Source organism: Penicillium subrubescens (assembly GCF_028828155.1).
Source record: "Penicillium subrubescens strain IBT 31985 chromosome Unknown utg000002l_segment0_segment0, whole genome shotgun sequence".
In the NCBI taxonomy this organism is placed as follows: domain Eukaryota; kingdom Fungi; phylum Ascomycota; class Eurotiomycetes; order Eurotiales; family Aspergillaceae; genus Penicillium; species Penicillium subrubescens.
Window position 1 is genome coordinate 2,937,782 of NW_026643152.1, and position 27,917 is coordinate 2,965,698.

A 27,917-nucleotide genomic window follows, 5' to 3' on the forward strand; every position below is an offset into this window, starting at 1 on the left:
TCATGTGAAGGTCGAATCTTTTATTGTGTTGAACTTGAAGGAGTTGACCAAGTTTCTAAGAATACAAGACTTATGGGAAATATTGTTCATTTCGGAGCCCAGTAATTGCAGACACGACTGTAGTCGCGGGGCGAGTACAGGTACAGCTGCAAAAATTGAGTAAGAGGTGGCATGCTGTACTAATTGCAGTGAATTCTCCTCTAGCGATCGTACTGTCAGCACTAAATGGTTAATGCATCTATCCACCGTCTGCAAAGGTAGTCCTCGCTACGAGTCGAGCACGCAGACTAAGGCTACTAGTGGCCTAGACCCATGATCTAATCTATATCCTATAACATACGACATAGATCACTGACCATGATGCTATTTTGTAAAGCGGTTGTGTAAGAATATGGTTTGAAGCCGCTAAGGCAGCTATGATGACGGCCGGGGATGGCGTGCATGGGGCCAGACTTTGGGAACAGGAATTGGCTTGCAGCTAGCGTCGATCGTGCGTCCGTCGTCGGAGCTCATAGGTACCATATCTCGGTACTTATGAGGGGGGGAGGTTAGATTTGGTGGCTGAGATGCATTGCGCATTATGCTCGAGTAATTTAGTAGCTTGTAAGTAGGAGTAGCGATGCAGGTGGTTGTAGATCATCCAATTACCTTGTGTCATGTCGTGCTGGATGGACTTGGTTTGCCGAGGGTACTCACTTAATGACAACCTTTTTACAAGTTACTCTAGTTACTACTTGTCATTTAGTTTTACTCTGGTAAGTTTACTATCAGCACTGATAAACATGGAAAGATAAGAGAGAGAGAAAAAAGTGGGTTAAGTTAGTCAACCAAAATCCAATTCCGGTTGCTAATTCCCCCAAGATAAGCCTGGACCAACTGGACCACTAGACTCAAACACTCACGACATCAGACTTTCTCTTTCTTGATATCGTCTTTTTCTCGTATCATCGACTAATATTCTTGCAACATCCCCTCTCTTCACTCTCCCCTCTCTCCCTCTCTTTCTCCCTCTTTCTCCTCGATGCCTTATTCGCCCCGTTGCGTCATCCGCCGTTTTCCCCAACGCCGCTGCATGCGCTAGTGGGTCACGAATCCTACGAATTTCTTGCGACTCGTCCATTTTAGCTCTTTGCGCGACCACACCCAAGCCCGACCTCTGATGGGCGTACTACAACCTCGTGGTCGTCGCGACTCGCGCGCCTCGATTCTGTCCCGTCGGAATTTGGGGTTCGACCGTGATCTCGATGTTGCCATTGCGCCGGACTCGCTGGTGGAACACGCCAATGCCAACCTGGGCAGCTCGCCGGGAGCCGGCATGGAGGCCTCGAGCTATAATGGCTCCAGTTTGAGGACCCCCAGTCGATCCTTTTACCACCGTTCTTTCAATACACCTACTGGTAGGTACTTTTGGCGAGAGCTTTAAAGCTAAAGCGCCTCATGCATAACGGGAAAAAGAAATGCCAAAAAAGCAAAAAAAAAATATTCCCTCGACGGCAGAGCGATTTACTGACCATTCGTCGTGCTCCACAGACCCAGCCCACTATGCATTGGATGGCCTCCGCGAACAAACGGCCGAACTAGCGACTTATGGTTTGTCGCTCAATAAAAAGCCCTTACGCGGGAGGACCAGTTTACCTCCTGGTCTGGATATTTTCCGCAGTCAACTTCAACATTCCCCATCAGCGTCGCATGATGGGATCGCGAGCTCCCATCCCACGGTGGGGGAGGACTCGTTAGATTCGCATTCTGTGCTCATTGATCCAGCTTCTGCCTCCGCTTCGTCGGCCTTGACAGAGATGATCCGCCAGCCTGGTGTCGGCCTGGCTGACGAGAATGCCAAGCCGATCGAGGACACATCCTTTTCGCCGCTGTCAACTATTGACGATGAATCTGAGCCCCGGGATACGGAACGGACCTCTTTGCTATCAAAGACGAGGTCCAAGTCACCGCATCATTATGGCTCAATCGAAGATATTGAGGGTCAAGGAGGTGCCGCCCGGCGAGCATCGAATGCCTTCACCAAAAGTGTTTCAGCAGTGGGCAAGTGGTCTCGTATAGCTTCGAACCCTAAATCATGGGATAGGCGTGCCATCTGGAAGGAAGGAGTAGTATACCCAGTCAGCCTCATCCCTGCTGTAGTTCTGGGTCTTCTGCTCAACATTCTCGATGCTCTGTCCTACGGAATGATTCTGTTTCCTCTGGGAGAACCTCTTTTCTCTCACCTTGGCGCAGACGGTATTTCAATGTTCTACGTCAGTACAATCATCTCCCAAGTGGTTTTCTCCTGTGGAGGTTCCATCTTCAAGGGTGGCATTGGCAGTGAAATGATTGAAGTAGTCCCCTTTTTCCACCAGATGGCATTCACAATCATGAACCGAGTGGGTAAAGAGAACCCGCAATCAGTTATTGCCACCACCATCCTCGCCTTCTCAGTCAGCTCTGTCCTCACCGGGCTGGTATTCTTCCTGATGGGTGTCTGTGGTTTGGGCTCGTTGATCGGGTTCTTCCCTCGTCACATTCTCATCGGCTGCATCGGTGGTGTAGGCTACTTCCTTCTCCAAACTGGAGTCGAGGTTTCTGCCCGACTCCCAGGAACTCTCGAATACAACATCGGCACTCTGCAGAAACTCTTCCAGCTCGACACTTTCCCTCTTTGGATGATACCCCTTTCCCTTGCGATCGCTCTTCTCATTTTGAAGCGTTTCATTCGGTCGAATTTCCTTGTCGGCGCTTACTTTATTGGTGTGGGTGTCATGTTCTATGTTGTTATTCTCAGTGCTCGGGTTTCGATGGATACATTGCATCAGAAGGGGTGGGTGTTTGATGCTCCGTCTTCGAACAATCCGTGGTATCACTTTTATACCCTCTATGGTAAGTCACCCACCTTGGCAGTCTGGATTTGTCAAGCTAATGTTGTTCATCAGATCTTTCTGCCGTCAATTGGACAGCCTTTGCTGATACTATCCCCGCGATGTTCGCGTTGACTTTCTTCGGTGTACTTCACGTACCCATCAATGTCCCAGCTTTGGGCATCTCGACCGGAGAGGATAACTTGAACGTGGACAGAGAGCTCATGGCCCATGGTGTAACCAATGCCTTGTCGGGCTTTGCGGGTAGTATTCAGAACTACCTGGTGTACACCAACAGTCTTCTCTTCATTGCGAGCGGTGGATCGTCCCGGTTGGCTGGTCTGATGCTTGCAGCAGCTACAGCTGGCATCATGGTCATTGGGCCGGTCATCATCGGGTACATTCCGGTGATGGTTGTCGGTGCATTGATCTTCCTGTTGGGTATTGAACTTTTGCAGGAAGCGCTGGTGGATACGTGGGGCAAGCTTACGAGACTTGAATATCTGACGGTATGTGAAATCGCCAGCCCACCTTTCATCGCTAAGTAGATTCTAACTATTACAGGTCGTCATCATCGTGGTGACTATGGGTGCCGTAGACTTTGTCATGGGAATCCTCGTCGGAATTATTCTGGCCTGCGTGAACTTTGTCGTTCAAACATCTCGCAAGTCTGCCATCCGTGCAACCTTCTCTGGAGAGATTGCAGGGTCTACCGTTCGCCGTCCACCCATCCAGCAACAATTCCTGCATGAAGCTGGGCAGCAAACTCTCATCATGAAGCTGGGTGGTTACCTGTTCTTCGGAACCATCGTCAATGTTGAGAATACCATGCGAGGACTAATCGAAGAGGAAGCATTCAATCGACAACCAATTCGATTCCTGATCCTAGACTTCTCTCGGGTCTACGGACTTGATTTCTCAGCCGCCGAGGCATTCACCCGTATCAACCGCGTACTTCGCAAACGCAATGTACAAACCACCATATCCGGTCTGAACATCGAAGGCGAAGTGGGCAAGTCCCTTCAAAATGTCGGCCTCTTCGAACCGGAGTCCGGCGTACCGATCTTCGAAGATCTCAACTCGGCCCTAGAATTCTGCGAGAATGACTACCTCAAGGTCTTCTACAGTCGCCAGGAAGCCCTCTCCCGCACACCACTCGAAGCATCCACCCCTACAGCCACTCCCAGTGATACCCTCCAAGTCCCACTACCTGTCCCACAAGTCCGCAACGCCAGTCTCTCGGACAACATGGTCAGCTCCCCCCGCGGCCAATACCTTCAACGCGTCGCAACAACCACCCTCCGCGAACACGAACAAGTAAACGCTGCCCTAATGGCCGCACCCGCCTGGTCCTCCATGCGCCAACCCCTTCCCCTCCTCCTCCAAACCTTCCAAGGTCTGTCAACCCAAAACGAAGACTTCTGGTTCCCCGCCTGCGCATACTTCTCCCGCGAGTCCTACCCGGCCGGAACAGTCCTGTACCACGAAGGTGACGTCCCACGCGCCTTCTACCTCCTCGAATCCGGCATGTTACGCGCAGAATACGATCTCCCGCAGGGCCGGTACTTTGAGCTTGTTGTTGCGGGCCGGCCGTGCGGTGAATTGCCGTTCTTTAGTGATACGAGGCGTACGGCGACTGTTAAGGCGGAGCATGATTGTGTGGCGTGGTGTTTGAGTGATGAGCGGTGGAGGGCGTTGCAGGAGGATGAACCGAGGATTGCGAGGGAGTTGCTTACTGTTAGTTTGAAGTTGACGACGGAGAGGATGGATTGTATTACTTCGTGAGTTTTGATTGGTTTCTCTTTGGGAAGGAATTAACTAACTTCTTTTGCAGATACGTGCTGACTATGGCTGCTTGATTTGATCTTCTTGTATATTTTGTGCATTTTTGGTTTGGCATTTATCCTCGGTGGTGATCTGAGCGAGACTTATACCTTTGCTTGTCCATTTTTTGGGTTTCATGTTTGCATGTGAAATACGTACATAACTGCTTCATGCGAAGCTGATCAATCTACAATCGTCAATTTCATGATACGGTGGAAGTAAGAAGCACGTAAGTTGAAGACCACAATCGAAATTTAATTCACAACGCTAAGCCTCAATAAGAGACAACAAAAAACAATCGAAATTCTATCACTCGCAACCTCATTGCCACTCATGAAATCATCAACTCAACATATAACAAAGAACAATGCCGTCTCTCATAAAAAATCCTCATTATTTCCCAAAAACAGCCCTCACAGACGGGACTTTACAGGCGTCTTCAGCTCCGAGTCATCCGACAATCCATCAGCAAGAAGACGCTTGTTATCAGGATCATACAGCGGCTCAGCCACAACAGTAGCCTTAATCCGTCGACCAAAGTACTCAATCTCAACACCCGCACCTTCATCCAAGTTACCAGGCAGCCAGGCATACGCGATGGGCTTGCGAACGGTAAACCCAAACGCCGAGCTGGTCACATACCCAACAGCCTTGCCATTGTAAAACACAGGCTCCTTGCCAAGAACCATAGACCGGCCATCGTTGACGGTGAGACAGCGCAGACGCCGGGAGGGTTTCTGCTTCGAAGGGATGCGCTCGAGGGCAGCCTTTCCCACGTAATCCTCCCACTTGCTTGCCCTAACCGCGCCCGCCACGCCGGCTTCGTACGGGTTATGCTCCGTGTTCATGTCCGTGCCGTAGGTGCGGTATCCCTTCTCCAGTCGCAGGGCATTGAAAGCGCCTCGACCCGCGGCTATAAGACCGTGGATCTTGCCTGCTTGGAAGATTATATCCCAGAGACGTTGGCCGTACTCGGCTGTTGTCTGGATTTCCCAGCCCAGTTCGCCGACATAGGACTTGCGGAATGCAGTCACGGGGATACCGTTGATAGTAGCCTGTTTCACGCCGAAATACGGGAGACCCTTGTTGGAGAAGTCGTCCGTGGTGATCTCGTTGATGACGTCTCGGGCGCGCGGGCCCCAGAGTCCGATGCAGCAGGTGCTGCCGGTGATTTCACGGACTTGGACGAAGTTCCCCTTCTGGCTGTGGTGGCGGGCTTCGCGGGAGAGATAAGCCAGGTCGGTGGCTGTGTTGGCGCCGATTTGGAAGAGGTTCTCTTCCAGTCTGGAGATGAAGATGTCGCTGCGGATACCGCCTTGGTCGTTTAGCATGAGGGCGTAGGTGATTGTGCCGGGTTTGGTGTTGACGTCGGCTGTGCTGAGGCGCTGGAGGAGGTCTAGGGCGCCAGGCCCGGATACCTCGAATCTGTGGAAGGAGGTCATGTCGAACATGGCCACGGCGTTGCGTGTCTTCCATGCTTCGGCTGCGACGATGGGGGAGTAGAACTGTGCTGACCAGGCGTCGCGCTCGACGGGCTTCCATTTCGGGGGCAGGTAGTTGAGTAGTTCCTTGTTTGACTCGTACCAGAAGGGACGCTCCCAGCCACCAAGCTCGAGGAAGTAAGCACCCAACTCTTTCTCCCGGGCATAGAATGGGCTGGTTCGCAGCTGGCGGGGGGATTCTTTGGGTTGAGATGGATGCAGGATATCGTAGATCTCGACGAAGTTCTGGGATGATGTTTCTTCGATGTACTCTTGGCTCAACTGGACTTCTTCAAACCGAGACAGTTCGCACTCGGTGATGTCAATCTGCGAGCGGCCGGTGGTGAGGACTTCGGCGACCGCACGAGCAACACCTGCAGAGTGTGTAACCCACACAGCCTCGGCGACCCAGAATCCGTCCAGGTTGGGTGCTTGTCCAACGATAGGTCCTCCATCGGGGGTAAACGAAAAGATACCATTGAACCCGTCCGCGATTTCAGTGTCTCGTAGCATGGGCAAGAGCCGTTGTGTTTCCCTCCAAGCAGGGTCAAAGTCCTCTGCAGTGAACTCCAGCCGAGACGGCATATTCTTCTCATCGACATTCTTCGAAGTGAGGCCTAATGACGAGGCCTTGACGGGCATCGGTCGGTGGCCATAGTATCCGATACCATATTGGTCGCCGTGCTCGCGGTAGTATAGGTCCTGGTCTTGGTGTCGAAGAATTGGGAGTTCGGCATTCTTCCCATTGATTTTCTTGTTGAGATCCCTGCCCACGAGGGATGGCACGGGTGTTGTTTTGGCGTATTGATGAGCGAGCGGCAGTAGAGGAATGGACAAGCCGACCATGGCGCCGAGTTCCACGCCCCAGAAGCCGGCACAGGAGACGACGATATCAGCCGCAATGCTGCCATTGGGTATCGTCACTCCGGTCACTCGTCCATTTGCTCGTTCGATGCCTGTCACGGGTGTTGATTCGAGATATTTGACACCGGCATCGCGGGTTCGTTCAATGAGCAGCTGGGTCGCACGAGCAGCAAGTGCCAGGCCATCGCTGGGAATGTGTAGACCTCCAAGCACCACGTCCTTGTTCAAATGAGGATATAGCTTGAGACACTCCTCCGCACTGACGAGGCGAGCCTCAATACCCCAAGAGGAAGTATAACCATGCTTTCGCTTGAGGTCTTCCAACCGTGCCGGCGTTGTCGCCACCTCAAGACCACCAACTTGATTAAAGCAATTCTGGCCATCCTTCTCAATGGATTGGAGCTTCTCAACGGTATATCGTGCAAAATTCGTCATCGTCTTGGAGGAGGTAGTCTGGAACACGAGGCCGGGGGCGTGTGATGTGGATCCGCCGGGCATGTACAACGGGCCCTGCTCGACGACGGTGATATCCGTCCATCCACGGGAGACCAGCTCATCTGCGAGATTGGTGCCGACAATTCCGGCACCGATGATAACGACACGCTGTGAGTGTGACATCGTGTAGGTTGAGTGCGAATTGACTCGCTACACGGAGCTGCGGGTGTTCTCGCTTTATGTAGGTCTGGTCGGCAAGAAGCTGGACGATTGGGAGCTCCCCCGCAGGAGGGGTTTTTTGCCCCCGCAGATTGTGTATCATGATGATATTGGATTAGAGTCCTTGGAGGGAAGCCAATCCAGGCCCCGCATCGGCTCGGACGGTGGTCGAGTATACCGGCAACGGATACGGTCCTGGTGCCCGGATGAGGTATGGCGATAGTTCTGCAGAAGCCTTTATTTTATGGAGCTTTCTATACCTTGTCAGTTGTTCAAAATCTGTTGTATTTGCCCGTTTTCAAAAGGAAAGATCTCATGTATGTCTTTGAAGCAACATACCAAAGGATCTCCAACCAGGGATGTGGCCAGTCCCTTCAAGCTCGGGCCCACGAAGTATCTGGGGCATTGGATAAGGTTGCCATTTCTGGAATGATTCACGCCCGGCAGATCCAGACAATCCACGCCACTTTGTATCATGATTGGCTATCTCACCAATAGCCGTGGAAAGAGATCAAGTGATAACCTGTGAAAGGTCGGGGTGTCGGGTGGGAGCCGCTCACGTGCACGGATGAGCTTAAACGGCTACGGTCCGTGTCTCTCATAGTTGAGGCTACGGTTGAACCCTGCGGTCCAGACTCTGCTATCTTTAGATCACATCTGGAGATAGGGCTCTGTGTAGGAATGGCATAGTCGAGGCATAAAATCCAGGAAGCGGGGATAGACTTACTCTCACACAAGGCTCTCGCTAATGGGACTTGTGTATGGACCTTGTATGGGTCCTCTACTACAGGCTGTACCTTAAGCAAGATATATCGTGCCCGTTTACGGCCAGAGAGGCGGCCCGTGGGTATCAGGAATACATCAAGAAAGGAAGCATCGCGAATCTGGGAGGAGCAAGCATAGACATTTCGAGTAGAGCTACATACCTTGCCGTGAAATATATACTGGACACCCGTGGAAGTAATAGCTGGGACATGGCGCGCATACTACATGAAATCGCCAACGCAGCAAACCTTGTGTTGCTGCGAGACTAGACTTGAAGATGGATATGCAATCCTTACTAGAATGATGCAGTCTATCATCTTGCCTCTAAGACTGATCCTATTGGCGGGCTAACAGGGGTGAGTGAGGCTTGGTCTGTCCTTGGCGCCAGTGTAAGCTTGAAGTAAATCATCACGAATGTGTATCCCAGCTTGGTGCGCTTCAGATCTTCACTCAGGTATCAGATTACGAATACTCAGCTATAGCGCAGTAGAATCAAGTAAAACAAAGACCAGTTAAGTAAGGGCTCTACATCGCCAGTCAAGTGTCAACATACAACAACGGCGTGAGGGCCTGGCGTCAAGTACAGAGATCGTGGCAACGGTTCCACCATGTCAACATTCAGTGGTGACGTAACATGGCCGACTTTATGTTCAATGGCGTATCTGGTAGAGACGTCGCTGGAGAGCGCCAGTACTACAAGTGTGCCTGACACCAGTCATGTATAAGTTTACGATATACGATTACAGTTCTCTTCTCCAAGCCCGGGTCACTGACCCAAGAGTTGATGAAAAGAATATCCACAGGGTGGAAGGTGCCAAAGAATACGCCTGTCAATGACCCGAAAGCCGTTGAACAGACTGTTCCGCCGCGCTGTGCAATGCAGGGACCAATCTGTGGTGGGCCGCCTTCATGATCGCGGCCACCCAAACAAGGTAAGTATGAAGAAGAAAAAAAAAAAGTGTAGGAAATTTGGGTGGGGGGAGGAGGTATTTAAAGAAAACCGGAATACACGCTAGTGCTCGCTTAGCTGCTAGCTCCATCACGTGGTGGGTCGCAAACAAGAATCACGTGAGCATCCGCCAAAGAAAATGCACGTGATGATGCATATGACTCATCTGCTGCTTTGTTGGAACCTGAGATATCAGGCACGAAAGGAAGCACCCTGAAGGACAGGCTCTTCAGACCTTCAGGGGGCTGGCCTGAGCTTGTCATTTCTACCTCCTGTTCCTTGCATTCTGGAATCTATAATACTGACGATCACTGTCCTGGCCTCGTGGGAAAAAGAATTCCGTCCAATGATTCCCATGGAATTTCCCAATAATTGGACTGCTCCTTGTTTACCAGGATGCAAGTTGCAACAGAAAAAAAAAAAAAAAAAAAAGTGGATGTCTCCAGGTACGAGCTTGTGTGGATCCCTCCCCTATTCCCACTGATTCGCAGTGCCCACTGTCCACTGGGCTGCTACTCTGTCCAGTGGTCCTGGCGCGCTTAGGGCCGTCCGCCATACAAAAAATGTACGGAATAGGTTTTGCCCTTTTGTTGTGGTCGAGGTCAGTGCATGAATAGAATCCAATCCTTCTTTTTGCTTTGTGTGCGTGCCAAAAGTTCCAATATATTTCCTGCAATCTATAATTTTCCAAAAGCATTGGTAGAACGGTAGAACCCTCGGACTAGATCCGTCGGACAGAGTACCAGGACAAGCATAGTACGGAGAACATCTCGTCCAGTTTTCCTAGTTCTCGTTGTTTCCCTTGCAAACTTTGCACTTTGCACTTTTTCCCAAACAAAGTAGATTGTCTGGACCAGACGAATCCACTGCCAGTCACACGTAGCGAACGAGCGCGCATCCTCATCAAAAGGTGCCATGGTTAATGGAGGCTCGATGGTCGGGCTAGTGGACGCTAGAATCGACCGGGCCTCTTTCGGCGCAGAGCTTAGATGGACAGGGCTCCTAGGAGAGTTTCACCAGGAGCTTGTGGTGTCTGGTCGCCGGGTTCGTGCTCACCGCATCGTTGAGCAACGTTGCTGGACTGGGCCTTGTTAGTAGTCGTCGGTAGTATTGGTAGTTTTACTGGATTTGGTTGGGCTTGGCGATTTTTTGAGATCTTTGTTGTTTATTTTTTGATCCATCCAGCGTATGTAGACCCTTGTATACGTACTCAGTATTGAGTCTATACCAATCTCCCTATTCAATGAATGAGAGGACATACTGTACATACATCATAAGCCGTCCCGCGCATGGCAGCTGCAGCCCAGCAACCGCCAGAAAACGGCTCGCCAAACCTCCTGGGCGGAAGATGGGCGGGATGCGCAGATGGGAGGCTTGGCCCCGACGGGTAGGAAAAAGTTGATTCAAAGTGGAAAAGGGGTGGCTGGACCGTGCTATTGGTCCGAGAGCTCTGCAAGTGGATCGGCCGTGTGGGCTATCATTACTGAAAATGTTCCGATGGTCGCATTCTGGCAGGACCGGGACTCTCCTGATCATCATTGATAGACGGCGAGCGTCAGGGCTGTTTTTAATTCGGGTGTTTCAAAGATGGTTCCGAGTAGAAGGACAGCCAGAACTTACCGTCTCAAGTACCGGGAAATAACAAGTATCGCCTTTTTGTAAAACTATGAGAACCCTGGTCGCGATGATGCAGACACTGTCGGGAGCTGTTGGCTTATGGGAACAGATAGGGGGGTAGGGCTGCCAGCCACCACACTCGATGGCTTAAGACACGGGACCACCAAGTGGGGCGCGTCGCTGGGAGTCGTTAGCCGGTCGGTTTAGTTCGTTTTCGCAGTGGTTAGTCTCGGGACTGGACCACGATAATGGAGAAGAAATTTCGGAAGCAGAATTTGAGAAATCAATAGGAAGATCAAAAGGAGAACTTAGGGAGGTTAATTAGGGGCCATTTCTATGGATGGAAGGTGGAGTCACGATGATAGCGTGTGTGCTAAGGAAGGCTTTTCTTGTACCAACCAGTCTACAAATACAAAGTCCATCTACTTCGGTATCTGTACTTCCTGTCCTTGGCTTTGATAGGATAGAAAGAGAACGCAAGGTGATACAAGTATCACATCTTAGGAGTGTAAAACAAAGGAGAGTTTCTTCTACCAATGAACGAACGAGAACCGAGTGTCTGGTTAACTGGATATGGACGATTTGACTTTTTGGAGTCGGGATCATGGGGTCCATCTGCTATCGCGATTTCGTGATTATCAGCGCCAGCCGTCGCCAGTCGTAACGGTCCTGCAAGATGATACGCCCGTGATAGGGTACGACTGCCCGCGAATAACCAGAAATGACGACAAGAGAGAGGAGGGGTTGTGCAACGGGTGCTGGTTGGCCACGAGAATTCGCACGCCACTCCTCTCGTCGTGTCGGTCATGGGATTTGCAACCGTCCGCGATGCAAAATATGGGCCACTAGGAATGTTAGTTTCTACCCTTAGTGACTTACTTACCGTATGGTGCCGAGTTGCGATCGACGCCATGCGAGCGAATCCGACAGGCCTTCAACCCTGGATCAGCACCATGCAGCAATGAGGATGGAGGAGTTTCATGGTTTCGTGCCGAGCTAGGGCTGAGTCGCTGGTCTGGTTGGTTAGAGATCGTTGGGTGGACGGGCCAGCCTCTTTGTAGTAGTTGTACCCTTTTTTTGTTTTGCTCACCCCTCTCGCTCGTGCTTTGCTGAAGATAGCGAACCTTGCGGAGTCATACAAAAGCAGACTCCTGGAATCATCACTTGACTCGAGACAGTTGGGGTTTGGAATGAGCTGGTTGGTGGTCCCCGAGCGGATACGCGTGATGTATAGACTTGGCTACCCCCTCGAAAGGTGTAACGGGCACCAACGGGTGGCCCACACTTCAATCATTGCTGAATAGGCTGAGGAAATTGAAGTGGTCTTGCAGACAATCTATGGCAATAAACAGGGAGATTAATTACATATGTATTCGCTTTGTGGTCATGTAAACTACTGGCCAGACAAAAACGGTAGATTGGTCGCGTGGGTGGAAGATACAGCTCATTCATGAGCCCTGCAAATTTCGTCTGCATTAGGGTGCTATCCAGGTAAATTAGTCGAGATTGGCTCTTCCAGGAGGCGGGTCCAAGCTGCGCGGGTCAATTAGGGGCTACTTTAGGGGGCGGCCGTTGTCCAGCTGCATGGACGATCTTAGGAGGAGCTAGTGAACTTGGGTAGGTTATTGGGCCATTGAGTCATCAGCCCATAGAACAGAGTCGAAAGTATCAGTACGGAGTTGCATGGGGGTCGCGAGTGGTGTGATCATGATCAATCGTGGTATTTGATTGTCCACAAATTCCTACTAATTTCTCTAAAATTCTACAGTATTAGTTTTTGCTAGTCTGGTTTATGGACCTTTGCTTGTTGTTTCAATTTGACGCCAGTGAAAGAACTGGTGGCGCTGCCCATCCATAACGTTCTGTTATTACAGGCTTTATTAATTCCTTCCTTTCCATTCATCTGGCTTTGTTTCAGCCAGGAGTTATTCTTCAGTAGTGATCAGATTTTTTTTTCGAAGTTTCTTAGCTAGGGTGGTTAAGGTCAATAAAAAAAGTGTATACCTCATCCTTAAACTGTGTTAGCGCGGGTTGACCCCCTGAACCTCTGAAGGACCAGACTTACCTAATCGACACAGTCCCACCCAGCGTCTGGGCTCCCTGCAGCTCCTTTCCAAAAGTGGCTGAGAGCGCCATCAACAAGCGCTGGTCACCACCCCCCATTGCCCGCTGCTCTTTTTTTTCGCCCTTCCCTCCCTTTTTCTCCTTTCCTTCTTTCCCCTCCTTCCTCTCCAAAGCTCAATACCCCCTTTCCTACTTCGTTCGTGATACCCAAAGCTCTTTTCAAGAGCTCTTATTTCTTTGCTTTCCAAGATACCCTGATACCCCAAAACCGCTTTTTCTCTTCGAAGCTCTGCTTCTTAATTGATACCCACAAACCCTCCGACACTTTTCGGTCTAATAACTTTTAATCATGTCTGACGTCCAGAAGCCCGTTGAGGAGACCCCCGCGGTCGTTCCCGCTGCTGAGCCTGTTGTTGAGGCTCCTGCTGCCACTGAGGCCGCTGTTGAGGCCCCCAAGGAGGCGGCCAAGGAGACTCCTGCTGAGGAGACCACTGCCACTCCCGAGGTTGTTGAGGCTACTGAGGCTGCCAAGGAGGAGGTCAAGCCCGCTTCTGAGGGCACCCTCGGCTACAAGGCCCCCGGTCTGGTCAAGTAAGTGGAAAATGCGACGCGAGTTTGCGACAGCTTTGGAGCTTGGAACTGACAATGTACTTTTGTTTTGTGCAGGAGCCTGCGCTTCGCTAAGCGTTTCTTCTACTTCAACGACGAGGCTGTTGAGGCCAAGCAGCTGTCCAGCTTCCACCAGAACGAGAAGCCCGCCGTTGCCAACCCCATCGCCGCCTGGGCCAGCCAGACCGGCAAGGGTCTGCTCTTCATCACCAAGCGCGCCGAGGACAAGGCTCACCCCAGCCACATCATCAACTTGGTAAGTTGCGCAAAACATGCAATGAAGAAAGAACACAAATGTAAGCTAACAATTCACTCCAGGCCGATGTCTCTGATGTGACCAAGGAGGGTTCCAGCGAGTTCCAGTTCAAGATTGCTGGCCAGAAGCACACCTTCCAGGCCTCCAGCGCCGCTGAGCGCGACAGCTGGGTTGTCGCCATTGAGGCCAAGGCCACCGAGGCCAAGGCTGAGAAGGAGACCATCACCACCAGTGAGGGTTACAAGGCTGAGCTCGAGAAGCTGACCAAGCCCGTTGCCGTTGCCGCTGTCGCCGCCAAGAAGCCCGAGGAGAAGAAGGAGGAGGAGACCGCTGCTCCCAAGGAGGCCGAGGAGGCCGCCCCTAAGGAGGAGAAGAAGGAGACCGCCAAGTCTCGCTCCCAGTCCCGCAAGCGCTCCAGCATCTTCGGCTCTCTGCTCGGCAAGAAGGAGGAGTCTGAGGAGAAGAAGGCTGAGGTGAAGAAGGAGGAGACCGTCGAGGAGGCCCAGCCCGCTGAGGCCGCTGTCCCCGCTGCTGAGCCCGTCGCCGAGACCGCTGCTGAGCCCGTTGCCGCTGCCACTGAGGGTACGTTCAATCATTACGCAATCGCATATATAAGGATGATTTGCTAACATTTACTCAAGCCGCTGCCCCTGCTGAGACCACCGAGGACAAGGCTGTTGAGGAGCCCAAGGAGGAGAAGAAGGAGGAGAAGAAGGCCAAGCGCGCCTCCATCTTCGGCAGCCTCTTCCAGAAGGTCACCAGCCCCGTTCACGAGAAGTCCGAGAAGGAGGCCACCGCCCCCGTCGAGGAGACCACCGTTGCCAGCACTGCTCCTCAGCTCGAGAACCCCGTCGAGGAGGCCGCCGTTAAGCCCATCGAGCCCGAGACTGTTACCGCCGCTGCCGATGCTGAGGTCGCCAAGGCTACCGAGGAGCCCAAGGAGGCCGCCGCTGAGGCCACTACCCCAAGGACAAGCGCCGCTCCTCTTTCTTCGGCAACTTCGGCAAGAAGGAGAAGAAGGCCGAGACCTCTGACAACGAGGTCACCGATGGCGAGACCAAGGAGGCCAAGGCCAAGTCCTCCAAGCTTGGTGGTCTGTTCCGCAAGCCCAGCAAGGCTGTGAAGCTCGACAAGGAGGAGACTCCCGCTGCCGAGACCGAGGCCAAGGCTGGGGAGACCAAGGAGGCCGCTACCGAGGCCGCCGCTCCCGCTGAGGAGACCCCCGCCCCCGTTGTCGAGGAGGTCGCTCCCGTTGAGGCCACCACCGAGGAGGCCAAGAACGTCAACCTCACCACCACCGCCCCTGTCCAGGCTGCTGCTTGAACTGCGTCTCCGCGACGCGTGGAGTTTGAACGGTGGTGGGATGCATCCTATCCATCGTCCACCCACAATATCCCCGATGGCCTCGGCCGGTCCTCTGGTGGGGACAGCTTGAGTGCCTGACGGATGCAAATACGGAATTGATACCATTTCGCTCGCAGTTTTTGCTTTGTTGCTTTGTGTGCTTTTGCCTCGCCACTGTCGCTCTTTCGGTCATTCACTGTCTGTCTTGCCTGGACTTTGTGTGATTCGAATTGGGTGCCAATGAGATACCCGCCGTCGCTGCTTTTTGTTTGGATTTCCCTCTTCTCTCGTCACTCCCGCTCTCCAAAAAAATACCAAGCCCCCAATAATTATTCTCGGCGCCCCCGGATTATATGCTGGCGGCCGTTCATTCATTATTACGACCTTGCGTCCCGCAACCGAGATTCGATTCGCGACGTGCTTATGCGTTACGTGGTGTGTCGCCTTACTAGATTGATACCACTCTGCTTTCGTGCGCTTTGGCTTTCTCGCTTCGATACCCTCTGGGGAGGAAGGGGTTACTTATCATTTACTTATGGGAAGGTGGGAAATGTGGACTGTCTTGTTGTCTTCTTTTTGGTCTCTGCAATTCAGATTGCCGCCTCGTTTCCTGCTCTTTCGTGCGTGTTTTTGAGGCCCCCCCTCTTACCGTTGTCTACCGTTGTTCCCGTCTCACGCGGTTTTCCTTACTCTGATGCTCCGTGGATGTGGCACGTGCTGCGATAGGTAATACTTAATAGAATCTTCTCAGTTTTGCTTTAACTTTGGTATTGTGTCTTTGTAGGAATCCTTGTAAACATTGTTTCCCCGTATTGTAGCAAGTACTCCTTCGTTGGAGATGGTTTAATCCAGACTACTCTAGTTTTGAAGGGATCGACACTCTCCATAATAGCTTTGGTAAGCTGTTTCTTAGAAATGGGTCTTGTATGCGTTGGCAACTTGGCGGAACCACCACCCCATGATGCATCTGCACACCATTATGCAAGCCATTAGCGCCCCCATCGAGATGCATTGGTCGCCGAGTGCGGCTCTCAACGGGGGTAGGGCGCCAACAAGATTCGGCGTCGGCTGGTATTGTCAGAGACATGGATGGAATTACGCCAGGGTGATTTTGACATCAATGTCTCCGACATGGATATTCATAGAAGGAAAGATTAGCAGCGGAGTCCTATTTTGTTCCAGATCCTTTCATTATAGGCGCATGAGATGATGGAATGTATTTATTAGCTGCCTGAGGTAATGGATCATGGTATATCCTGGTGGTTGGAGTCCTGGAGATCGCTCTCGGCCAAATGCATTTAATGCCGACTCGTTCGGCTGGTGGTCGCCGACGACTGGATCAGATCATCTGCGGTGTTCAGGCTTCATTAATACTGCCTGGACCCTCAAGGCTTCCAAGATACATCAATCATGTAGTTGGTTGTAAACATTGCCATCGTCATAGTATGAAATAGGTCTAGGTCTAGGTCTATTTCAAGCATCGACCACTCGTCTAATTCTGGTTCGCACAAAGGCAAACGCAAAGGGAATTCAACATTATTATTATTTTCTGGTATCTCCCGCTGTCAGTTTCGGCCACTGTATTGAGTTTAGTTCGTTAAACTATCGGGCAGATGAAAGAGGATTAGATCGAGCGCCAGAACCACGGGGCTCGCACTCGTTTTTGGGCGTTCTCGGAGCGAGAGTCTCTGCCTCCGATTTATCTCGGGGACTGAGGGTAGTGCCAAGACTCTCTAGTTTTTGCTGTTGGCGAGCGAACCAGTTAAATGGTTGCATTAATATTTTCTTGCCTGTTGTCTTTTGTTTCGGTTTGAATGGTGGTGCGGGTCTTATCCACTGGTTAACGGGTGTGTGCTGAGCCGGTGCTGGTATGTACGGAGTACGGAGTACATTATGGTGGGTTGAGAATGAAAGAGAGAAGGGAGAGATGAGGGTGTATTTGGGTACGGAGGTCATCCGTGTCTGGGAGAGGCCATTATCCAATGAAACGGGGATTGCAACAGTGGTATACATATAGTCATAACCTAGGTACAGTAGTATCTGAAGTATATTGGACAGTTTTCATCCATGCCATGCTGCAATGGTACTGTGCATATGAAATCAATCCAAGAACAAGACATTTGCTTGATCTTCCGTGTCGGTCTTCGGGATGGATCAGACGCAATGGGTGCAAGCAAAGTCAATTTCACGCCCTTCGGCAAGACTAGCATCAAAACAGGCAGAGCAGGCCCCAGTTTGGGGGACACTAGGGACCACACGGACCAGGGCGATGACCGGCACAGCCCACGGCGGGGAGGCAATTGGGAAAAGATCGGTGGGTCTTTCATGGTTTCTGCCAGTCTGCCTGCCTCGGAGGGGCACGCCTGTTGTTTCCGAGAAGGCGCGCGTGCGAAGCCTGGGAACACGAGGCATGATGGTTGAATGGTGGATTACCAATTCATTTTCACATTCCCGGATTTTTTTAGTGAGAAACCTTGCCGGAGACTCCATTTATACGAGGGGTCATGGGAATTGGCGACGTGGCCTGTAATAGTGAGTTGTCTTTCGTCTTTAGGCTGTGAGAATTGGTGAAATGGTAAATATCCTTTTTGGAGAGTCTTTCTCTGAATCTCGTTTGGATCAGCCTGGGGTCTGGACAAGGGGGCTTCGAAACAACGTCTGTAACTGAATCGGATAGTGCGGATGCCTGGACCGCCAGGACGAGACAGGAGAAAGGAACCATGATTGGTCAACGGGTAGGCAACGGGGAATGGCTGACGGAGAGGTACATGGTGGGTACCTGGCCGACGAGGCTGAGAGTCGGGACGCAAAGTATGGCAACGTCATAGAAAATGGAAAGTAAAGACGAAAGAGCGCAAGTCCACTGGAAAGTACATCGGAAGTACCCATAGACTTCCGCTAAACTGGCTGTCGGGGCTGAGCAGCCAATCAGCACAGCCGATTAGGGTGTGACTCACACCCCGTGACTTCCAGGCTCGACTAAGCCCCGTGCGGCTGTGATCGATGATTGGCCAGAACCAACAGTCTAGTGGATCCTCCCACACAGCCAAATCAAGTCGCCGCTTAAGAAGTGCCTGATTCCCCCCCCGTCGATGCCTTCCTTTTTTTCTTCTCTCCCCATTCTCTTTTGAACCCTCACAACAGACACCCACATCCATCCACCATTCTGCCTCTCTCTGAACAACAGCCTTTTGAACCTCCACTGATCCAAAATGGGTGCTTTCTAAGCTCCTCGTCTCGAAAGATCTCGTCTTTCTCCATTGAGAACGACACCATTCCTCCTCACGGAACCCCGTCTATTTTCTCCCCTCAACAACCTTCTTCAGAGCCTCCTTTTACAGGATCTCTGAACTTTAGCATCGCATCGCGTAGCTCAAGTTCTCCCCAAATAACCATTTCTCCGATCGACATTTCGTCGTTCACCACGGATCACTCCCAGCAATCATGGCTTCCCACGCCCCCGCCCACACAGCCCTTGGCTTCCAGTTCGAACAACAGCAACAGCAACAACAACAGTGCTCTAGAGGACTTTGTACTCTATCCAGCCCCGCCAGCTCCACAATCGCAGCCTCATCCACGAGACTCGCGTTTGCTCGCTCCCTCGAGTACTACCCTTAGACCGTCGGCTCTCCAGCCCTTCTTGGCTCAGAACCATCCTCGACGACACTCCTTCAGTCTGCAGTTGCAACGTCACCTACAGCAACAGTTCTCTGGCTCCCCTGTTCCAGACCCCAGAGTGACCAAGCTTGCCCGGTCTCCTTCCCACTGGTCTTATCCCAACAACATCGCGCACGCACAGCAGCCTCACGCCGCTTCAGTGCCCTCCCGTTCCCCCTCACCACCCTCCGGTTCCGCAGTTTTCCACTACACACAAGAATCAAGCCACGCAGGCTACTCGCCGCAATATGTCTACCCCCAACTTCTCAGGTAATTCTTCCACTGTCGTGCTGTGCACTTCTCTTACCATTCCTCCACCTACTTACACATTACCTTCAGACCACGACGTGGAGCTCTTCGGGCTCCCCTCCGCTGGCCTCACCAACTACATGGGTTCGCCCTTCCAGCTCTCGCTGGACTCTGATAACGGCGCTTTCTCCCCTGCTCCTCAGGGGACTGTCTCACCCAAGGACATCATGAACGATGGCAGCTCCTTCCCGCCCTCGACCACTTTCACGGATATGAGCACTCCATCTTTCGAGTCTCCAGGTGCCGCTTTCAGCTCCAACACTTCTCCAATGTTCGCCGATCTGGATGTCCTGAACCAGCATGACTGGGCTCCCCTGTTTGACGACGCTACGGCCCTTGAGACTCTTCAAACCTTTGGCCTCACTGCTGTGGAGGAGACTGACGCTAAGCACGACATTGCGGAGCCGACTATCACTGTGCCTGCTGCCCCTAAGCGTGTCTCTGCCTCCAAGTCAATCTCGTCTCCAATCTCCGCCACTGGCGGCGCCAAGCCCTCGAGCGTCGCTGGGATCTCTCGCTCGCGCAAGGAGCTGTCTCCCGTTGCCTTTGATCCCAGTGACCCGGTGGCTGCCAAGCGTGCCCGAAACACCGAGGCCGCTCGCAAGTCACGAGCCAAGAAGCTCGAGCGCCAGATGTCTGCTGAGGCCCAGATCGCAGAGTTGCGACGACAGGTCGCTGAGCGCGATGAGTTGATCGCAAGCCTCCAAGCCCAGCTGAAGACGCAGCAGCAGTTCTCCTAAATGGGGACTGTGCTCGTCTTCTAGCTGTCTAAAAAAATGTTTTCGGGGTTCCTTTGCTTGCTTTTCTTTTTATGTGGATTTTACTGCTCCTGGCCTGGTGGGCGTGGGTGATGGGTCAAGCCATTACCTTCGACAACTCACCGATAATTGAGAAATGCAGATTCTGCCCCTCTGCCTTTCTCCAAAAGTTGTGACATGATTTGAGATTTCTTGAACATCGTCAATTTCCTTTTCCTCCGTTGTCGATTTCTTTTTTTGGGGTTTTTATTAGTTTGTCTTTTCCAGCCGGTTCTGATTGTCTCCCATCCTCTGAGATGGTGATTGACTCGTGGCTCGTTTTGTTTTTGGCTTAGTTCTAATATTTGAGATTCATTGCTACTCCAATCTTGTCCTTGTAATCACTGTAACAATTGTAGACACATCTCTGGTAACTTGTTTGTCAACCGTTTCCTAAGGTATGTATTGCCTAACGTATGTGTGTTTGATCTTATTTGCGTTTACGTCTACAAGAACGTGTGCTGTCTCCGTAGCAATCCCATGGATATTCACCAGAATGCAATGCATGCTACCCTGTATCCTCAGTGCGTTGACATAGGGTATACTACAAATACTGCCTTCCCTGTGCATTGCAATATCCTATTCTTTACTTCATGGTCCCATCTATCCAGCTGACGTAGTGACCTGCCTACCATACTTTCAACTTCTATTCCCTATTCTACCAAATAGTAGTCAACCATTCCACACACAACATCCAGCTCAGACTTGCCTTTTATACCCCTCATGAACCACATCCCTCCTCCAGCCGTAGTCTTCCATCCTACCTACTCTACATCCAACACCCATGCAAACTTCCCGAACTACACGCCGTCTAGGGACTGCGGTTGCTCTGAGATGGGAATGGGTGGTGGGAGTAGCAGAATAGGAAGACTGGGCTGGACTTCTGTAGAAGGTAGGCGGAGGGAGTGTGGTTTCGGAAGTATCTGATTCCACGTTTTTGTCATCATTGCTGGATTTTGGAGAGTGTGCTTGTGGAGATATCTCCGTTTGATGAAGGGAATGGATGTGTAGGAGGAAAGAAGGGGAACAAGGAAATGTATGTTTTACAAACCCCGCAATGACTAGCACAGTAAGATATCATCAAAGAACAAGACGAGAAAGGACCATCAACTCAACGCATCAGTTCCCTTCGTCCTCCCCTTCTCCATCTTCGCCGTCCTCGCCCCAAACTGAATAGCCCTCTTCTTCTCCCTCGCAACAGACCTCAACCCCAATCTCAGCGCCACAAGTCGCAACCCCATCTTCTCCTTATCAATGCCCCGAAGAGTTTGTTCTTCATCTTCGCCCTGCGGCTCCGCAAGGCCAAACCCACACTTCTCCCACACCGGCGCTCGAAGAACCCACCCAACAAACTCCTCATCCAGGTACGGAAACCGAGTTTCCCGACCCCAGTGCGAGAGCACGCGGTCATCGCGGCCGAGATTGCGCTGTCCGAGTCGACTTACGTCTAACTGGATCTCGGAGATGAGTCCTGGGAAGCCACCTCGGGCGAATGATACCCCGTGACGGCCATAGCCGGCGAAGAGCTCGTCTGCACCGAGGCCGGAGAGGAGGACGCGGGCGGTTGTTGTGTATGGGATAGTTCCAGATTCAGGTTCAGAGATGGTTCCTTGACCGCGAGAGGCGAAGTATAGTGCGCAAGCGATGGATAGATCCATTTCGGTGTTATGCGGCCTCATGAGTCGCTTGACGGACTCGCGGTGTGCGAGGGTTTCAGTGTAGGGGATGTCGATGGCGATGAAGCGCCATGTTCGGCCGGGACAGGTTTCTTGGAGCTCGGCGTGTGCTGAGCGGCCTGTGATTCGGTCTGGACAGGTTTCGTAGAAAGAAGTGGGTTCTGATAGAGGTGATGAAGATGAAGACGTGTTTTGTTTTGAGGTTGCTGCTGCTGCGGCGGCAACGCGGGGATTTTCAAATGCCACATTGAGTAGGTCGATAGGTTCATTGATTGGGAGGATGTCGTGGGCTAGACGGGCGAGGAGTGTGCAGTCCAGGCCGCCGGAAAAGAGGACTGCGATCTTGGCACTTTGATTTTGAATGTAACCAGGCGGTTCTGGTACATCTTCAATTCTTAAGGTGAGAGATTGGTGTAGTTTGGTTTGGAGGTCCTTGACAAAGGGTGTCTCTAGTCTTAGTGCAGGAGGTTGTTCCTCTGGGACAGACATGTTCATTGGTGGAATGGGATTTTTCTTGGGTAGATATTAGAATTGTCAATGAGGTGCTTGGGAGTATTGTAGACTCACTATATGACCTGCAGGAGGAGACGTATCGGAACTCCATGGCAGGATGTCAATCTTATATGGCTCTGCAGGGTCTGTAAATGACTCTTGATTATTTTCGAGATCAATCATATAGACACCCTCGAAGCCAACTTCTTCAAAGTGCGTAGAGGAAGAACCATCGCATAAGCTGCAAATCTTCAAACTGCCATCCACATCCACGCCCCGCAGGAGTGATCTCCTTCCGAGGCAATCCCTGGAAAAGAACAGCCTTCCATGCACAGCATCATAAAAGACAAACGCAAACGGACCCGAGATACTCGCAACAGCAGTCGCAAAGTTCTCAATAGCCTGTCGAGCATCACCTTTCATAGCCTCAAGGAATAGACCAAATACAAGCTCTGTGTCATTGCCCGAGACCCGCTCGTTTGCAATCTTCCAAGCTTCCCCATTCCAGCAGAGCACAGATTGAGTTTCTGAATCTACAAGGGGCTGCTTGTAGACATGATCACCTCGCAGTGATAACACTGTCGAGATGAATGTGTGATACTGGGTTATTGGCGCAGACACTCCATCTTGTGCCTGGACCTGCCGTTGAGCTGTGTGCGTCTGACAGCTGTCAGGGCCGCGTTGGATCAGTAAAGACTTGGTTTCTGAATTTGGTACAGTTGGTCTCTTGGACAAGGAAAAGAAGATCCCGCACATGATCGAGTGGTGTGGGAGCAACGGAGGCCTGTGTAGTAGTAAGTAGGGTTGAGATGCGAATTCGAATGTTTTTATGCCATTTGAAGGCCTGAGGCTAAAAATATTAGTCATCCGTATATTTCCGGCCGCGGGGTGAAGTACGTCGATCATGAGAAGTACAAGGCAGTGATTAGATTGCATTACAGCAGATTTTATGTAAACATTTCGAGATATATAGCTCAGACCTATATGCTCAAGCCTGTAAATTGATTGTAATTCTTAGCCAAGATCAAGCAGTAGCACTAGCAGTAAATCAGCTAGAAGAGCCTCGTGCTTCGGCGGCCTCGGCTGAACCAATGATCCGCGCATCAACATGAGAGCCTCGACACTCCCTACAACTATTATCGTGATACCCCTGAATACATTTCCGTGGCCTGCATGTTGATTTAGCTCATGTCGGCCACCGAACCCTTGTCCCCTTTGGGCTCTGGGAAAAAGAGGGAGCAGCCCACCCACGAGGCGCTCGAGAGCCCAACGCCCGCAACCGACCTCCCCGAAACAGAGCATGGCCCCTCGATCGAAAGCTCACAACAAGCCGAGATGGGCACAGAACCGCCTACGAAGCCGCGCATCCCTGCTGGGCTAGTCGATGTTCAGACCGACACAGCAGAAGTATCTCCACCTTCAGTAGCAGCACCGTCTCAACCGGACCGGCTTGCGGGACAGGTCGAAGCGCTGTCACTGTCGGTCAAGATACCCGAGTCCGGGATGTCCTCGACGGCAAACACTCCTCCCCCTCCTCCTCCGCCCGAGAAAGATGACTCCTACCTCACCTCGAATCCAACCGCCCCTGTCGCTACTCCTCAGCCAGCTAGCGCGCCCAACTCCGGCCCAAGCTCTGAGAAGGAGCTCCCAGATGTACCCGGAGATAGCGACCCCGAGACCAGCCAGACAGTCCGAAGCAATGGAGCTCGAGATGACAATGATTCCCAACCAGAGATCCAGAATATTATGGGCCAGTTCCAGGACCCTGCAAGAACTACCGACCAGGAGGAGATCATGTCCCCTCGATTGGAGCTGGCCGAACAGTTCCGCACATCGCAGCACTTCCCGCCTCGCAGGTCGAGTCTCGAGCCTGTACACTCCCCCTCATCTGGTCCTTCAGGGCCCGCCGCATCACATAGTGGCCCGGCTGCGCCAGCTCACCACCGATACTCCGTCGGCCCTGAAGACCTTACTTTGACCCGACAATCATCAGCCTCGACTCTCCCACCCCCACCCGAGCCTGAACCAGACCAACCATTTGATTTCCACCGATTCCTAGAGCAACTGCGTCACCGGACTGCTGATCCGGTCGCTAAATTCCTGCGCTCGTTCCTGACGGAGTTTGCAAAGAAGCAATGGATGGCCCACGAACAAGTCAAGATTATCAGTGACTTCTTGGCTTTCATCACGAATAAGATGGCCATATGCGAAATATGGCGTGACGTGTCGGATGCCGAGTTTGATAATGCGAAGGAAGGAATGGAGAAGTTGGTTATGAATCGTTTGTATTCGCAGACGTTTTCGCCTGCGATCCCGGCTCCTCCGACAATTCCTAGAAGTACAAGCCGGAGTCGGAGGCGAGAGATTGAAAAACTTCATGGACCGTGGCGACGGGGCCAGCATCAAGAGGATATCGAGCGGGATGACATATTGGCGCAGAAGATTCGCATTTATAGTTGGGTTAAAGAGGAGCATCTAGATATTGCCGCGGTTAGTGGTAGTGGGCGAAGGTTCCTGAGCTTGGCACAGCAAGGTATGTGTTTTATCTGTCGCTGGCGTTTGCTCAAATGCTAATCTGAAATCTAGAATTATTGAAGATAAACGGCTACCGCGCCCCTCGAGATAAGGTTATTTGCATTTTGAACTGCTGCAAAGTGATCTTTGGTCTTTTGAGGAACAGCAGAAAGGCCGATACCTCTGCCGACTCATTCGTTCCACTCCTGATCTATGTGGTATTGCATGCAAACCCAGGAAACCTTGTCTCCAACATCCAATACATCCTGCGCTTCCGCAATCAAGAAAAGCTTGGTGGAGAAGCAGGCTACTATCTTTCCTCATTAGTATGTTTCATTCCCAGTCACAGAGTCCCACAGCCTGTTAACATTCACCTAGTCTGGAGCCATTCAATTCATCGAGACCCTCGACCGCACGAGTCTCACCGTCAGTGATGAAGACTTTGAGCGCAATGTCGAGGCAGCCGTCTCCGCCATTGCCGAACAAAACCGTGAACACGAATCTCTGTCGGAGAAGTCTCCCACTCAACCTACCGCCCCGAGCGGCCCAGCTCCACCAGCAGCTGGACCGAGTCGAAGAGATGCCTCCCAATCTGACGACGACACCTCTGCCCCCGTTGCAGGCCTCCTCCGTACCATCCAAAAACCTCTTTCCACCATCGGCCGGATCTTCTCCGACGACGCAGACTCGAGCCCGTCGTCTGCTCAAGACCGTCCGCTCCAGCCTGCAACAACTCCTCAACCAGGTATTGCGCCCCCACGCCTCACACCCAATGTCTACCAGCCTCCCCGCGCAAGCAGCGAAGGCCGCCGCTCTGGCGATGAGCGCCCAGCTCCGCCCCGTGAGAAGACCGGCGGGGCTCAGAAGAATCTTAGTCGCGTGCTCGACGCTCAAGACGCAGCTGCCCGCCAGGCTAGCGCTGAAGAAGCCGAGGCGCAGCGTATTCAGCGTGCCGAGCATAACAATGTTGTCGAGACGCTTTCGAACATGTTCCCGAATCTGGACCGCGATGTGATTGATGATGTGGTCAAGCAGAAGGAAGGGAGGTTAGTTGTCCCTTTAGCCTGTTTTTTTCGTAGTGACCTTTCAGGAGTTGATTTACTAATTTGATTTGATAGAGTCGGTCTCGCCGTGGACGCATGCCTTGCTCTCAGCGCAGAGTAGGGAGTACATAGAATAATTCTAGATCTGGGGAGCTGTTATGAATGGCACGCTGTTTCCCTTGCTGTTTTCTTTCTGCTCTGATTGTTGTCTTAAGAACCTTAATTGATGAGTGGCTTTTAGCGGGAGGATTGCGATGGATTGACATGACATGACATGACATGGCTCTAAAGTATACGCCATATTTGCATATCGAGTACAGTGGTTTTTTGTGGTAGTGATGCCTCTAGCTGGGTCTAATGATCATTTCTCATATAATTGTTGGCTCTTAGCAGATCTCAAATAGTATGTTGTACACTCCAGTGGTCCTCTGTTGTGTGTGGCAGTGCGACCCACTGGCCTAAATTGCCCCAACTTCAACCATGACGTCTACCTTCAAGCTCTCGCCACACCTGTGGCGGCAACGCAGCAGCTCCAAGCACACCAACTTCCTCACAACACTACTTAAACTGCACTTCCAACTTCTCTCACTGCTCAGATCTTTCACTACTACCCACTACCTACTTGGAAACTCCCACCACAGAGTCGTGCGAAAAAAAAAGCCCCCCTCATCACTCACATCCACCATGCCCATCCCAACCCCCGACTTCCAGTCCCAAGAAAACCAAGTCCAGCCCAACAGCGCCGGCGCCTTTTGCTCCACCGGCCAGGCCGATCTCAATTCCTTTGCTGCCCTGGACGGCAGTGCCCCGCATATTGAGAGTGGCGCCCGTGATAACAATGCGTCGCAGGATGATCGGGGTAATCAGCCGTTGAGTAAGGAGGAGGCGGATCGGTTGTATGAGGAACGGATGGAGGATGAGTATGCGAAGAGGGAGGGTGGTGCTTAAATGGGGGGTTTTGGTTGTTTATGAATGATGGAGAGGATCGCTTGGTTCTATTGCGATGCTACGTTTTTCTTCTCTTCTCTACTATGATTCGAGAGGTCATCCATGTGGGATGAGTGTACATTAGCAAACTTGAAAGACGACAGAAAGTTACGAGATTGAATGAGATACACTTCTATGGGAATCTATATTCTCTATCTACCTAACTGACCTGTATATTTCTCCTAATTCTGTAAGCCTGACTTGTTAGGGTTGCATACTGTCGTATAAAGCGGGGCATCCAACCGAGGTGAGTCAGTCCAGTGCATGAATGCGACCCTCTACAAGGCTCGCCATAGAGGCTTATATCACCACCTTGATCCAATGAAATGACTTGCCTAGTGCCCCAGAAAGGGTTTGAGGGCCGGAGATAAGCCGCAATCCATTCTGCCCAGGCGTATATAGGTCGTGAAGAGTCCCCTTTGGCGCTCATTTCGTGGGTGCTAGAACCGCCACTATGACAGCAGACACTCAAGCCACTAAAGCCTCACTCTATCCTGAGCAGGTCACTCAAGCGATCATACCTGCTATAGTAGAGCCTATACGGACTAAGAATCTATATCTACGCAGTCTGGATATTAAAGATGCTCCTGATATATTTGAGTTTCGGCGAAAACAGGAGGTAGCAGACTGGCTGTAAGGCTCTCTTCCTCCAAAGTTCTACGCATCATACTAATCTATGAACTACCTCGCCTCTAGATGGCCCAGGATTCCTCACAAGGACATCTCCGAGACAGAAGCAGGAATCACCAACAAAACTTTCCAAACCCCCGATGCATCTGGCGCCATCGGACGAAATTTCCAATTCGCGATCATCCTCGCAGACGACCCAGCTCAAAAGGTCATCGGCGCAGTAGGAATTAATTCCCTTGTTCCCTCACCGTCAATTGGATACAGTATCCACCCCGACTTCTGGGGTAAAGGGTATATCAGTGAGGCGGTTGGTGGTGTCATTGACGCGTGGTGGAAACTTGAGAGGAAAGATATTGAGGATTCAGGTGAAAGGGAGAAGTTGTATGCTGCTTGTAATAAGGCTAATATTGGGAGTTTGCGGGTATTGCAGAAGAATGGGTTTCGGATTCTTGATGAGTTTGCTTTGGAAGGGGATGTGGTGGCGTTGTTTGGATTGGAGAGACCTCTGTGATCAGGTTCGGTTCCTCGGATGGCTA

The 27,917-nt window shown here is 51.7% G+C and overlaps 10 protein-coding genes across 10 annotated transcripts; 7 read left to right on the top strand and 3 right to left on the bottom strand.

The window, feature by feature from the left end:
* Window positions 1-905: 905 nt before the first annotated feature.
* Window positions 906-4,902, top strand: N7473_002457 (sulfate transporter family protein). The gene is made up of 5 exons (XM_057148397.1): window positions 906-1,397; window positions 1,531-2,871; window positions 2,925-3,358; window positions 3,414-4,630; window positions 4,684-4,902. The coding sequence occupies exons 1-5, from the start codon at window positions 1,160-1,162 to the stop codon at window positions 4,706-4,708; spliced, it is 3,255 nt and encodes a 1,084-aa protein (XP_057012051.1). The 5' UTR covers window positions 906-1,159; the 3' UTR covers window positions 4,709-4,902.
* A 184-nt stretch (window positions 4,903-5,086) lies between these two features.
* Window positions 5,087-7,636, bottom strand: N7473_002458 (GcvT family protein; the record flags this gene model as incomplete). Its single annotated transcript, XM_057148398.1, has 1 exon — window positions 5,087-7,636. The coding sequence occupies one exon, from the start codon at window positions 7,634-7,636 to the stop codon at window positions 5,087-5,089; it is 2,550 nt and encodes an 849-aa protein (XP_057012052.1).
* A 4,005-nt stretch (window positions 7,637-11,641) lies between these two features.
* On the bottom strand, window positions 11,642-11,916 carry N7473_002459 (uncharacterized protein; the record flags this gene model as incomplete). Its single annotated transcript, XM_057148399.1, has 2 exons — window positions 11,642-11,848; window positions 11,887-11,916. The coding sequence occupies 2 exons, from the start codon at window positions 11,914-11,916 to the stop codon at window positions 11,642-11,644; spliced, it is 237 nt and encodes a 78-aa protein (XP_057012053.1).
* Window positions 11,917-13,416: 1,500 nt separating this feature from the next.
* On the top strand, window positions 13,417-15,255 carry N7473_002460 (uncharacterized protein; the record flags this gene model as incomplete). Its single annotated transcript, XM_057148400.1, has 5 exons — window positions 13,417-13,658; window positions 13,734-13,932; window positions 13,995-14,514; window positions 14,574-14,845; window positions 14,902-15,255. The coding sequence occupies 5 exons, from the start codon at window positions 13,417-13,419 to the stop codon at window positions 15,253-15,255; spliced, it is 1,587 nt and encodes a 528-aa protein (XP_057012054.1).
* Window positions 15,256-17,343: 2,088 nt separating this feature from the next.
* N7473_002461 (uncharacterized protein) lies at window positions 17,344-17,697 on the top strand (the record flags this gene model as incomplete). Its single annotated transcript, XM_057148401.1, has 1 exon — window positions 17,344-17,697. The coding sequence occupies one exon, from the start codon at window positions 17,344-17,346 to the stop codon at window positions 17,695-17,697; it is 354 nt and encodes a 117-aa protein (XP_057012055.1).
* Window positions 17,698-19,181: 1,484 nt separating this feature from the next.
* Window positions 19,182-19,982, top strand: cpcA (amino acid starvation-responsive transcription factor GCN4; the record flags this gene model as incomplete). The annotated part of the gene is made up of 2 exons (XM_057148402.1): window positions 19,182-19,203; window positions 19,273-19,982. 2 exons carry the CDS (start codon window positions 19,182-19,184, stop codon window positions 19,980-19,982), a joined length of 732 nt encoding a protein of 243 aa, XP_057012056.1.
* A 1,163-nt stretch (window positions 19,983-21,145) lies between these two features.
* N7473_002463 (asparagine synthetase domain-containing protein) lies at window positions 21,146-22,996 on the bottom strand (the record flags this gene model as incomplete). Its single annotated transcript, XM_057148403.1, has 2 exons — window positions 22,283-22,996; window positions 21,146-22,228 (listed from the first exon to the last, which is right to left on the bottom strand). Exons 1-2 carry the CDS (start codon window positions 22,961-22,963, stop codon window positions 21,146-21,148), a joined length of 1,764 nt encoding a protein of 587 aa, XP_057012057.1. The 5' UTR covers window positions 22,964-22,996.
* A 399-nt stretch (window positions 22,997-23,395) lies between these two features.
* Window positions 23,396-25,885, top strand: N7473_002464 (guanine nucleotide exchange factor VPS9; the record flags this gene model as incomplete). The annotated part of the gene is made up of 4 exons (XM_057148404.1): window positions 23,396-24,740; window positions 24,794-25,047; window positions 25,100-25,767; window positions 25,840-25,885. The coding sequence occupies 4 exons, from the start codon at window positions 23,396-23,398 to the stop codon at window positions 25,883-25,885; spliced, it is 2,313 nt and encodes a 770-aa protein (XP_057012058.1).
* Window positions 25,886-26,244: 359 nt separating this feature from the next.
* N7473_002465 (uncharacterized protein) lies at window positions 26,245-26,712 on the top strand (the record flags this gene model as incomplete). Its single annotated transcript, XM_057148405.1, has 1 exon — window positions 26,245-26,712. One exon carries the CDS (start codon window positions 26,245-26,247, stop codon window positions 26,710-26,712), a length of 468 nt encoding a protein of 155 aa, XP_057012059.1.
* Window positions 26,713-27,205: 493 nt separating this feature from the next.
* On the top strand, window positions 27,206-27,892 carry N7473_002466 (GNAT family N-acetyltransferase; the record flags this gene model as incomplete). Its single annotated transcript, XM_057148406.1, has 2 exons — window positions 27,206-27,384; window positions 27,448-27,892. 2 exons carry the CDS (start codon window positions 27,206-27,208, stop codon window positions 27,890-27,892), a joined length of 624 nt encoding a protein of 207 aa, XP_057012060.1.
* Window positions 27,893-27,917: the final 25 nt, after the last annotated feature.

Coding starts and splice junctions, on each gene's coding strand:
- N7473_002457 (XM_057148397.1), top strand. CDS start 1,160: ATGGGCGTACTACAACCTCGTGGTCGTCGCGACTCGCGCGCCTCGATT. Junction 2,872..2,924: donor TCACTTTTATACCCTCTATG/GTAAGTCACCCA, acceptor GTTGTTCATCAG/ATCTTTCTGCCGTCAATTGG. Junction 3,359..3,413: donor CGAGACTTGAATATCTGACG/GTATGTGAAATC, acceptor TAACTATTACAG/GTCGTCATCATCGTGGTGAC.